This window comes from Malania oleifera, chromosome 5 (genome assembly GCF_029873635.1).
Source record: "Malania oleifera isolate guangnan ecotype guangnan chromosome 5, ASM2987363v1, whole genome shotgun sequence".
In the NCBI taxonomy this organism is placed as follows: domain Eukaryota; kingdom Viridiplantae; phylum Streptophyta; class Magnoliopsida; order Santalales; family Ximeniaceae; genus Malania; species Malania oleifera.
In genome coordinates, this window is record NC_080421.1 from 40,337,802 (window position 1) to 40,350,041 (window position 12,240).

Sequence of the window (12,240 nt, forward strand, 5' to 3'; positions counted from 1 at the left end):
GAGTCATTGGCCCTTCCGATGCTAAGTCCCTTAAGAAGACCGCCTTCATTTGCATTAGTTATCATAAGACTCAGCACTTCCATCACCATGATAAATAAAAGGGGGAGAAAGGGGATCGCCTTGTCTTAGACCACGAGAGTTTGAAGAAACTAGAAGGACGCCATTTACTAGAACCGAAAAACATTAAGTTAACATGAAAGCCTTCTCCATATCCAGCTTGCACACCACACCTCTTTTCTCATCCTTCATGTGGGCATCAACAACTTCATTGGAAATCAGAGGCTCAGAGCAGCATCCATGATTTGCCTACTTGCAATAAAGGCGTGCTGGTTCTTTCCAACAACTTCTGAATTTGCATGTTTGAGCTTGACTGCCAGGACTTTGGATAGGATTTTATAAAGGCTGCCAAATAAGCTGATTGGACGGAAGTCTTTGATGTTGCAAGCTCGTAGGTTCTTAGTAATCAAAGAGATAAAAGTTGAGTTGATGCTAGACACTTAACTGCCCGTTCTATGGAAATCTTCAAAAACCCCAAAGACATCCTGATTGAGAAAGTCTCAAATTCCTTTGGAAGAAAGCCATATTAAAGCCATCAGGACCAACGGCATTATCCCCATTGCAACTCTAAGGGCTCGAACAATTTCCTCTTCCTCAAAATGCCTTTCAAGCCACTGTGCTGTGGAGAGGCTCAGGTTTCTAAATAATACCATTAATTGTTGGTCTCCATGACTCTAGTTTGGTGTACAAGGCTCTGAAAAAGTCGCAAATACAATTCCTGATTTTCCCCTTGTCCACCAACATCTCTCCCTCCACTTCTATTTTGGTAATCTTATTAAATCTACAGTGTGCATTAGCTGAACGATAGAAGAAACTGGTATTTCTATCCCCCTCCTTCAACCAAAGAGCTCTAGATTCTTGCCTCCAAGTCGTTTCTTCTAAAGTGATGACATCGGCAAGATCTTTTTTTAGGGAAATTCTTCTAAATCTATTTTCAGCATTGAGACCCTCATTATTTCCTTGTCGTCTAGTTCCTTAATGTTGTCAAGAAACTCCTTTTCTCTTAGAGTGATGTTGCTAAAAACATTTTTATTCCAACATTTCAGCAATTTCAGCTTTGATGCAACCACAAAGCTGGCCTTCCTTTTAATTTGCAGCTCAAGACACCATTTCTTGACTTGTTCATCAAACCCTTCATGTTTAAACCAAATGTTCTGGAAATGGAAGGGGATTGACCATTTGGCCCCCACCTGATTCCCCGTGTCAACGAGGATTGAAAAGTGGTCTAAGACAAGGCGATGAAGCGAAGATTGGGTAATCTTCGGGGAAGTGTTCCACCAATTGGAGGAAATTAATAATCTATCAATTCTTGAGTGTTACTTCGTGTTTGACCACAAGAATGGGCCTCCAATGAGTGGGGGAGTCAATGAGAGCATAAGCATTGACAAAATCATGGAACTCCTGCGTCCTGCATGCAAATAGACTCCGAAAAAGTCCATTCCTTTCATGAGGATGAGGGAACATGTTGAAATCAACCCCAATGACCCAGAGATTATCCCATTTGTCTTTAATTTATGCCAATTCTTTCAACAAAAGATGTCTGGAAGGCCCTTCACCTGAGCCATAGACACCAGTAAAGTCCCAAACAAAATTATCTTCAAGATTCTTAGACAAATAAGAGAGTGAGAAGGCATCGATGGATTGTTCTAGCAATTCCACAAACAGATCATTCCAAATGATGAGAATACCTCCTGCATTATCTGTCGCATTCAACGCGATCCATTTACAATTCTTTATGCCCCATAAACTGTAAACCAACCAGCTTTATATGGAGTTCACCTCTGTTTCCTGAAAACAAATAACATCCCCTTTCCAGACATTGAGAAATGATCTGATTACAGATCTTTTTGTTTTATCATCAAGTCCCCTCACATTCCATGAGATTAACTTCCTCAACATGGGATCAGTTCCCCAACCCAGCTGCTTCCAGCCTCTCCCGAATCAGAGCACCCTCCCAACTTGTCATAGTTTATTGAGCATTCCAATCTCTTCAATTCCCTACTTGTGCCTTTAAAGCGGCTGCTACCTTTTTTGTTTTTTCCCAGAAATAGTGCTTTCTTCTCTTCCTTTCTACTCTATTTCCACAAATAATATCCCAGAGTCTAGGCAACATGAGATCCAAATCAATTCTGATAGCCTGATACCCAAACTGAATCCATGAATCATGCACTTTGAATGATCGAATGTGAGATGGCCAGATTTATTCTGGTTTATATAAATCGTGCATTTCAATAACCAAATATAAGATGCATAGCGAAACCAATACTAAAAAGTTAAGACCCAGCTGGCAGACCAAACTCTTATCAGCACCAAGGTCTTAAATTTCGATTTCAACTCAAATTTCAGAGCTCCAAAAGTACGGAAATTTCAATGAAAATTTCGATTCCAATGTCAATTTCGATTTCGATATAAAAAAATAATGGAAATTAGTAGTAAAGCATGGAATTCTTTGTGAAACTTTAGAAATAATTAATAGACATAATAATGTAAGTTTAAGGATTAATATATTGCAAGTTAAATACATGATAACATCTACGTTGTGTATGCAGTGGAAAAGTTGTAATATAGTATGTGTAACAAACATATTTGTAAAATAATGTACATTAAACATATTTAGTTAATACAAATAAAATTCATAAATCATTTAAATATTATTTATTATACAAATAATGATAATTTAGACATGAATGGTTAAACAAAATGTTGCTATAAGTTTTTTTTTCATATAATTTCAAAAGCACTTGTAATAATATTTTGTTTCGATAAAAATAAATAAAATAAATTAAGAGAGAAATTTCATTCACTCCTAAATCTCTCATTTTAATTCCAAGGAAATTTCATTGTATAGTTAAAATTTCTTCAAGTTTCGCTAAAATATCGAGATTTCGATAAATTTCGGATGATTCATTGATATTTCGAAGAGAATTATGCAAGACAAAAATCGAGTGCCATTTCAATTTCAAGTGACGGAAACCGGAAATTTCGACAAGTTTGTGGAAATTTAAGTTCCTCTTTCCTCTTACCAATACCGGTGAATTAAAATAAATATCCACAAACTAACTACCAAACAACCATCCGTCTGTCCTGGCACCCAAATCAAATAGCCACCCACTGAGCACATCTTTGCCACATAGTCACTGATTCATCTTAAATGCATTTGCCACATTTTCCATTAAACTACTACAGGATTTCTCAATCAAATGGTGAACTTTTCACCATGTTCTTTCAGGTCTGTTTGGTCCAGTTTGCTTTAATGCCATAATATTCTTGATATATTGACAAGACATACAATAGTACATAACTAGCAATTAGGTTTGATTTATGGAAAACCAAATTTATTAAATAAATAATCTGGTTTTTGTTACAGTTTTTTTTCAATAGCAAAAGAAAATTTCATTAATAGAAAAAGAATTCACATGAGGGAGAATGAGACATGTCCCAAAAAAAGATCTGGACAAACCAGAAAAGAAACTGGATATGGCAAGGAGAGAAAAGATGAACAAGCCAGCATGTTCCTCCAATCTCCTTGTAACTCCTGGAAACTAATCCCTCTGAACAATTCAAAACCAACACACCACAGTGAGGCCAAATACTGAATTTTATCCCAAACCATCACCCAATTTAATTTTTTCCAAGCGAATATCCGTGCATTACACTCCAGCCATATCACCAATAAAACTGTAAATATGCCACACTTCAATAAAGCTGCCCTATCCTTCGTTCTTCCAAAGCCTGCCAAAGAAATGGCTAACAAGTCTTCCACTGAAGGATATACCCAGCTCTCTCTATAACAAAAGCTTATTCCAAATCCTTCAAGAAAATTCATGGTGCCAAAGAAGATGAGAAGCTGTCTCGGAGTTCTTCTAACACAGCATACATACATCAGGACAGAGCCTTCAAAGGTATCCTAATTTGCAGCAACTTATTAGTAAAAACTTTTATGGTTTTTTGTTACAGTTCCTTCTCAAGACATTTGAATTTCATAGGGGCAGAAGAACAACAACAAATTGAATTCGCTGGTTTTAAAATTTTTAGAAAAAATAAAAATAAAAAAAAATAAAGGCAGATAGAATGATTACTGTCTTTAAAGGGTGTGCCTGTCCAGTTTTTTTAAGGTCACAGCTTTTGGTATGCCATATTTAACTGTCAAATAACAAAAGATCCAAAATGGCCAAGAATGATGGGCATCAGCGACGTTTTTGTGTGTGATGGCAACTAATCAGCTGGTCTGGCGAGTGGGTTCAATGAAATATATGTTAATGTATATGAGTGGACAGTTGGGATTTAATCAGGTAGGCAAGCTGATCCACCCAGTTGAGGGATAGGTGGGTGGCATTTTTATAAAAAAAAAAAAATGAACACTAATCACATCCCGTCTAAGTCATTCATAACAGACTGACTTAAGGGTAATAACTGCCATCAAATATAAATGTCAAGAGAGGTCCATGGTATTTTTGAAATGTAATTGAATATCCTTGTGTATCTGACAAAACTGGGGAGAGGTCAGGGTCTTTTGCCCTAAAATTTAATTTCAAACAAAGAAGAACTAGAAATCAAACTAAATGGAGAAAAAACATTCATGTCATCAACCTCCAAGTCCAAAGTGATCGTAAAAAGGTCTAGTGGTACAGTATTAGTGAAGAAGAAAACACTAATTTGTGGCAGCACTGTGGCAATATGAAAAAGATGACTAAAAATTGTCAATGTTTAGTCTATGAATATATTCAAATGAAAGTAACAAGCAAAGATGTCGAGCATTGTTTTTAAACTTGGACCGGACTAACCAGTATGACTGATTGGAAACAGTCACTTTGCTGGTACAGGTGATGCCTCTGAACCAGAAATCAAGTGAATCAAGGTCAACTCAGCCAAACCCAGATAATGGGGCTTGAGCTAGCCGGACTTGATGAGCCAGCTGAGTTTACCATAATAATAATAATAATAATAATAATAACAATAATGGCCTAATTGTTTTTTTTAACTGTCTTGTCTTTGATTTAGTAATAAGCGATATATATATATATATATATATATATATATATATATATATATATATATGCTGACAACCCCAATTCAACCACCAGCTTGACCAGCGGTCTAACTGGTCAACCCAGTCACTTTACCAGATTGGTCACCAATCAGCTTTTAAAACCCTGGTGTGAAGCTGGACAAACAGAAACTGGTAAACCTACAACAAGCAAGTCCATCAAGATCTGGTGCATGGTAATCTGCCATCTGCCAGTGCAGCATAAATGTCAAATATCGAACTTGTGTCAAGGTTAGGCATGGCTGAGATCAACAACCCATGCATTCTTGCAGAACCCCTTCAAGTTCTCATTTTTTTTTCTTAATGATAGTGCATATAACCTACCAGTGTGTAGCATGTCCATAAAGAATAATTGAAATTATTAAATAAAAAAAACATTGTTCATATAAATTGAAATGCATAAGCTATCTTCAAAATTCATTCACAAGATACCAACTAATTTACATGTCATTGTCCCTACATGCCAAATCCAACCGTCCATATTAGGTGTCAAATTCTGACAAACATATTATTGATAGCAACATTGCAGAATTCAAATAAGAATACTTGGTTTGCTTACAAGAAGACCAGCATTGATTAAAAGAGAGATGTGTTCATCTTTAACATTCCCCCCATGTGACAAAAGCAAACACTGCAGCCAAAAGAAACAAATAATAATGATAATAACAATAATAACAACAACAACAACAAATAAATAAATAAATTACTCAACAGAGCATCAAACAATTAAAGCACACAAATGAATCCAGCATAATAATAAGCCATATACCTAAAAATAGAAATTACTATTAGGAGACGGACGGTTGGAACTTCGCTTTAAGGGATCAGATCACTCTTATTCATGCTTGTCTTTCTTCCACCCCTTTGCATTATTAGTCTCCAACTAGGATTCTAGTGTCCGTTGTTCAATCATCTTGTTGTGTTGTTGAATGTTCTTGATTCCTTTTGTCCTTTTGCAGGTAGCGATGTTAGAAGATGGGTTTTGGATTCTTCTCAAAACTATTCTTTTAAGTCATTCTTTGCTCATTTGGTTCATAGTCCCAATGCTTCTTTCCATCTTAAATCCTTTATTTAGAATTATAAGGTTCCCTCAAAAATTAAGGGTCAGTCCAGTTGTGAAAAACAGTTTTCATTTTCCCTTTTCAGTTTTTCAAAGAAGTACAGAAAAGCTACCTGGTTTTTCAGTTTTCCAACATTTGTTTATAAAAGCAGGAAAACAATCAAAAGTCGTTTTCCAGGTTTTCATATACAAATGTTGGAAAACTGGAAAATAAAATGGCATTGTTTTAATTTTTTCAAAATTGGAAATGGAAAAAGTGTTTTCAACAAATGAACAGGCCCTAAAATTTTCATATGAGCTGCAGTCCTTTTAATCAATACCTATGATCTTTTATAGAGAAGACTAAATAAGGCTTTATCTCCTGATTGTTTCTCATTTATTCTTGCATGGTCCATTTTCATGGGGAATCTGTGGATAATTTTTGAACAGCAGTGGACCTCTGTCCTTTATCTTTGGAGGGCATGTGTTCTCTTTCTGTCAAGGGTTTTGGTAAAAAAGAAAGGAGAAGAAAACCTCATGGATGAATGCTTGGTTTGCAACATAAAGCAAGAACCTGCTACTCTTAACTGATAAGATATGGTGTGTGGTGATGTTTTTGGCATCATTAGTTCTGCTTCAGCGGTGTTTCATTGTCTAATCTGCTGACAGTTGGCAAGCTGTTCTTCTTTAATTGTTCTACAGTTTTTTTCTTTTTTCTTCCATTTTAGGTTGTTGCTTTTCTCCTTAGTGAAGATAACCTTATCCTCGTTTTTGCACTTATTCTCTCTCACTTAATATAATTCTTTTCTTATCAGAAAAAATTACTACTATGATAAAAATGGAAATGCAAGTCAAACTAAGTACATTCAATATGCTAATAACTTTAAAATAGATATTAAAAGAGTAACACAAAGAAGAGGTAGCATTCTCTAACAAGTCAGACATCAAAATTTGTGATATAAACAAAGGTCTCAAGGAATTCAAAAATCAAGTACTTCAATCAGCATTTTCATGGTTATGTATAAATTGACTAACAAAAAGAATTTTCAAACTTATCAAAGAAATATACTCAGAATTTGAAGGATAAGAAATAAATATCAGAAAGAAAAATTCTGTAGCTCAACCAATAATAAAGAGGCCTTTGAAAAGTAGCCCCACCTATGATTAAGAATTTTTCTGTTTAAACTAGCATCCCAAGGAGCACTTGCTCTCTGTTCCTCTGCATGCTCTGGAATCTGGATTGATCCCTCCCTTAGAACTAACATCAGGGACTGCATTTTTTTTTTTTTTCCTTTTTTTTAAAGGCACAAAGATAAATCACACCAAGGGCACCAAGGGGGTGCAACCCTAAGCATGAGAAAAAACTATAAAGAAATAGAATCTACTAAAAATCAATGGCAGCCTGAGAATTGACCAATTGCTGCCCATTAAACCAAAAGTATAATAGTTTAGGAAATCTATCCTTTACTCCTTTAATTGAGTCCCCCTTCTTTAATAGAAGCTTTCTGGTAGCAGGGTTTGATTCTCTTTTTACAATTACCATTCAAGTAACCAAGTATGGCACGAAGATGAATTTATAAGGGAAGTTTCAATCCTTCGAGACGTTCCAATTCCTTTGAGAGCCCTTCTTTCTTCTTTTGATAGCAAAAGATGAATTTATTAGAAAAAGAGAGAATGTACAAAGAGAACAAGAAATCTTCCACAACAGAAGAAGGAAAAAAGAGAAAATAAAAAATAAAACAAAACTCAAACAATCAGATTAACAATGCCAACCAATCCCATCAGATATCAGAAAACCTCACTACTTCAAAACAACCAGCACAAGCATACCAAAGTGTGGCCAAATAATGATTCTTCTCCCATAACAAAGACATGTTCAGCTTTTTTCCATAATATACAATCATTTTGCTCAATCCATAAGCACGCAGAACTGTGAAAAATGGACACATCCACAAAGCATGAGCATCCTTTCTTTTACTAAAACCAGCAAAAGAAGTGGGCAACAAATCCTCCACCAACTCCGGACAAACCCAATTTTCTCCAAAAAGACCAAAAAGCTTATTCCATATATTCAAAATGAAACACTGTTTCAGAGCTATCAAGACAAAGAAAACATACACCAGGAGAAAGTGCCTTTGAAGGTCTCCTATATTCTGCAACAATTGTTGGTGTTAATTCTTTTAAGAACAACCAACCAAATAAATACCTTGATCTTTGAGGGAAGTTTGGACTTCCAAATAATTCTATAGAGGAATGGAAATATTAGCATTAATCAAAAAGTCACAAAAAACCCTTCTATTTCTTTCCCTCAAAAATCAGTTCCAGGATCTTCTTTCTAGGTTTACCAGCCTCAATAGCTCTCCAAGCCCACAACACTTCCCTAATAGCACCTGCTGCCATCAGAAAACTCCTATAAAGGACAAAGCACTGTCCCAAATACTCCTGGACCACTCGCAGCTAATAAGAATGATGCTGCACTGTCTTGACCCCTTCCTTGCAAAGATAGCATCTAACCACCGCCATTCACTGCTTGAGCAGGTTATCTATAATCAAGATCCATTATAACAAGGCTTCCAAAGAAAAAGAAAAGAAAAGAAAAGAAAAAATTTAGTGGGAGCATTAGTCCTCATGGCCATCCTAGGGAAATCACTCCTTCCTCTTGGTTATTTTTTTCAATGATTTGAAAGAAATATTTGACATCAAAAAACATGCTAACATGAGCTTTCTTTGACCCCTATCATCAATATCCTTAACAAATTGAAATGGACAACCATATACTAAGGATAAAAAATTCATTGTTGCTTTGATAACAATTGATGCTACATTTGAGGCTCAAATAGAAGGGGCAAGGGAATAACTAATTAAATGAATTAGGGCAAAGACCATGGCCTCAAATTTACATGAGATTGTTGATATTTCAGCTTTCCATCACCTTGAAAATGAAATGGCAGTCAATTTTTGGTTTACAAATTTCCATCAAAATATCCATGAATCACCTTATTGAAATCTCCAAATTTGCTGAAATTTTTAACTATGGAATGAAATTTCCTTGAAATTCAAATTTGAGATTTGAAACCCAAATTGAAATTCTTCGTTAATTCATCTTATTTTATTATTGAAACTAGAGATTATTACAAGAAGGATATGAATAGCTTTCAGATTTTTTAAATTACATGAAAAAATTAAAATTAGATATTAGCTGCAACATTTTATTTGACAATTACCTCTAAATTATCTTATTTGTATAATAAATAATATTTAACCAATTTATGAATTTCATTTATATTAATTGAATATGTTGAATATCATATTATGTTACAGTTATTGTACCTTACACACCATAAACTGGTATCTGATGATTTTATTTAAGATATTTTAACTCCATTCTTGCATTATTATGCCTACAAATAGTTCCTAGAATTTCTTCAAAGAATTCCATGTTTTACTGCATTAATCGATATTGAACCGATGTTGAAATTTCCATTGAAATTCCCACACTTTAAAAACCCTTGAAATTTTAATCAAAAAAAAAAAAACTTATGACCTTGGCAAAGACTAACAATTTGATGATGCATCACTTCTTTCCTTTCAGATAATAAAAGAAGATATATTGAGAAAGAGAATGTCCAATCAGAGCAAGGATACTAAATCCTCAAAAATAAAAAAAATAAATCAAAGAACAAAAAGTGAAATAAATAATAAATAAAATAAAAATAAAGCTCTTTGTATTCATTATCTACCACAAAGTCTTCCAGAAATAACTCATAAAATTCCCACCTCAATCAGAAACAATGGCAAGAAATAGACCATGGATACATACCACTTAAGGAACAATTCGGCAACATGAACAGCATCAATATGACAATGAATAAAATGACACACCTTAGAGAACCCATATACCACGACAAAAAGTAAAATCATGACTTCTATTGCCTTCAGTAAACACCGGACAGAGTCCATGCTAAGATCCTGCCAAGGCTCATGAAGAATAGGCAACAGCGTATAAAGTCTAATGTTATGCTTTCTACCCTAAGCCAACTAAGAAGTAAGACATAGTCAAATAATCTTTACCCAAATCCAATTCCCTAATCTTCCTCCTTTTCCCATTAGCTAGCGCATGTGCAATCGACATCTTTAGCCCGTTTAAACTTAGTCTTCTGTCTCCAACTTCTCACTTCCTTAAATATCAGGTCTTCCAACTCATTTTTCGATGAAATCCTTCTCAACTCCTCACTCTCTGATAGACTAGCATCTTCTTCCTTTCTATCTAAATGATCAAACCCACCTAAACTACTTGCCTCCCAAACACCTCCCTATTCCACTCTCTCAACATCTCCATCAAACACTTAAGCTTCCTCTTAAACCTGAACCCTTCCCACCCCCTCTCCATATCCTCACTCCAAGAATTCCTAACCAAAGGTTGTAAAGAATCATGATCCAACCACGTATTTTCAAATTGAAAAGGAGTTGGACACCAAGAAACCTTGCTAGACTCCAACAAAATAAGAAAGTGGTCAGATGCAGGCTAGGTAAAACAGTTTCGAAGAGATTATAAACACGCCCTCCCACTCACTTACTGTCAATGGTTATTTAGTCATTTAGCATTATTATTAATTGTTAGAGTTTGGTTTGTAATAAGTGTAAGTCAGTAAGGGTATTAAGGTCATTCCTATTGTACTTGACATATATTATAAATAGAGGAAGAGACCTATCATTGAGTTTAGGTCTTCCATTTTACCCAATTATTCAACATGGTATTAGAGCATGATTCTGAAACCTAAACCCTAAGTGTTACCACCACCTTCAAACAGAAGCCTGAAACCCAAAATCCGCTACATGTCTATCATCATAGAATATTTTTCAGCAAAACTATGTCCCTAAAAAACAGCCAGCAGCAGCAGAAATGCAGACCAGTCGCTGGAATCTTCTGGGCAACACTGCCAGTTTGAGAACATCAAATCCAGCATAGATTTTTCAAAACCAACACCATAGTCACCTACAGACACTGCCGATCTGCCCCCCTCTCAAATCCCACCTCCAGGCAGTGTCCCACGCGCCCTCACGCGCCGAACGAAGGCTTCCAAAGCCAACCCCATGCACCGGCGTGTACCTGAAATGATCCAGCAGTGATCCAATCTCTCTATTAACATGTTTTTGGAGTTTTTCATGATGCTTTTTGCCCAAAAATCTCACCTTTTTTAATTGCTCAAGTACGGCACCCAATGAATGGCTGTTTGATGCTTCATGAAGCAGTTTATCAATGGTTATGGAGTTTATTGGGTCTGAAACAGTGGGATTTGCTGTGTCTTTTGATTCAATAAACTAATTCCTTCCATATATCAAAATAAAAAGCTGTTGGACATGTGTTTTGCACAAAAATCCAATCTTTGTTTAACCATGCAGTCGTGACAATTCGTCAGTTGTTTTTCAGTGTTAGTAACAGTCTTGGTGACTTTCTTGGAGCAGTGACAGTGCTTATAAGCTGTTTTCTGTGAGGCTATGGCAGTATTATATAAGTTAGTTGGTGATTTCTCCATGGTAGTGTCAGTGATTCACTTCTCCAATTGTTTCAGTGCTGTGAGTTCCTTTCTTGGGGCTGTGTTTGAGTTTCTTGGTGCTGTGGCTGTCTTGTACTGATTTATTTGTGACTTGTTCATGGTTGGTCACCTTTTTTGTGGTTGTTCCGATTGTTCCAACAATTAATCTTATGGTCATTGGTCAGAGTTTGTGTATGTTGGGATGGAGTTTCAAATCCCAATAGTGTGGTTCCTTTCGTTAATCACTTGTTTGAGTGAACAGCATACCATGACTATATCAGAGGAGGAGTATTCAAGGTTTCTACAATATCAGTCGTCTCAACAAGCATCTTCTCACATTGCGTCTTTTGCCCAGAAAGGTAATCCTACAATTTGTATTTCATCTGGTATCTTTCCTACTAGTCCTTGGGTTATCGATTCTGCTGCCACCAGCCTTATAACAGGTGCAACCAACTTCTTATCAGATCTCCAATATCCTAAAAATCTACCTCAAGTTACCCTTGCTGATGGATCCACTATTGTTGTTAAGGGGATAGGAACATAAATCCTACTCCTTCCAT

General features: G+C 35.7%; 1 protein-coding gene across 20 annotated transcripts in view; it reads right to left on the bottom strand.

Annotated features, from left to right (window-relative positions):
* The window catches only part of LOC131155705 (uncharacterized), a 95,226-nt gene that overhangs the window by 49,679 nt on the left and 33,307 nt on the right, over positions 1 to 12,240 (bottom strand). For 19 of the 20 annotated variants that reach the window (XM_058109040.1, XM_058109034.1, XM_058109047.1 and 16 more), the window contains one exon: positions 5,664 to 5,735. The exons of the other annotated variant lie outside the window; for it this stretch is intronic. In XM_058109040.1, the coding sequence (XP_057965023.1) occupies positions 5,664 to 5,735 (72 nt within the window). The remainder of the gene's footprint in view (positions 1 to 5,663; positions 5,736 to 12,240) is intronic. 20 annotated transcript variants of the gene reach the window in all.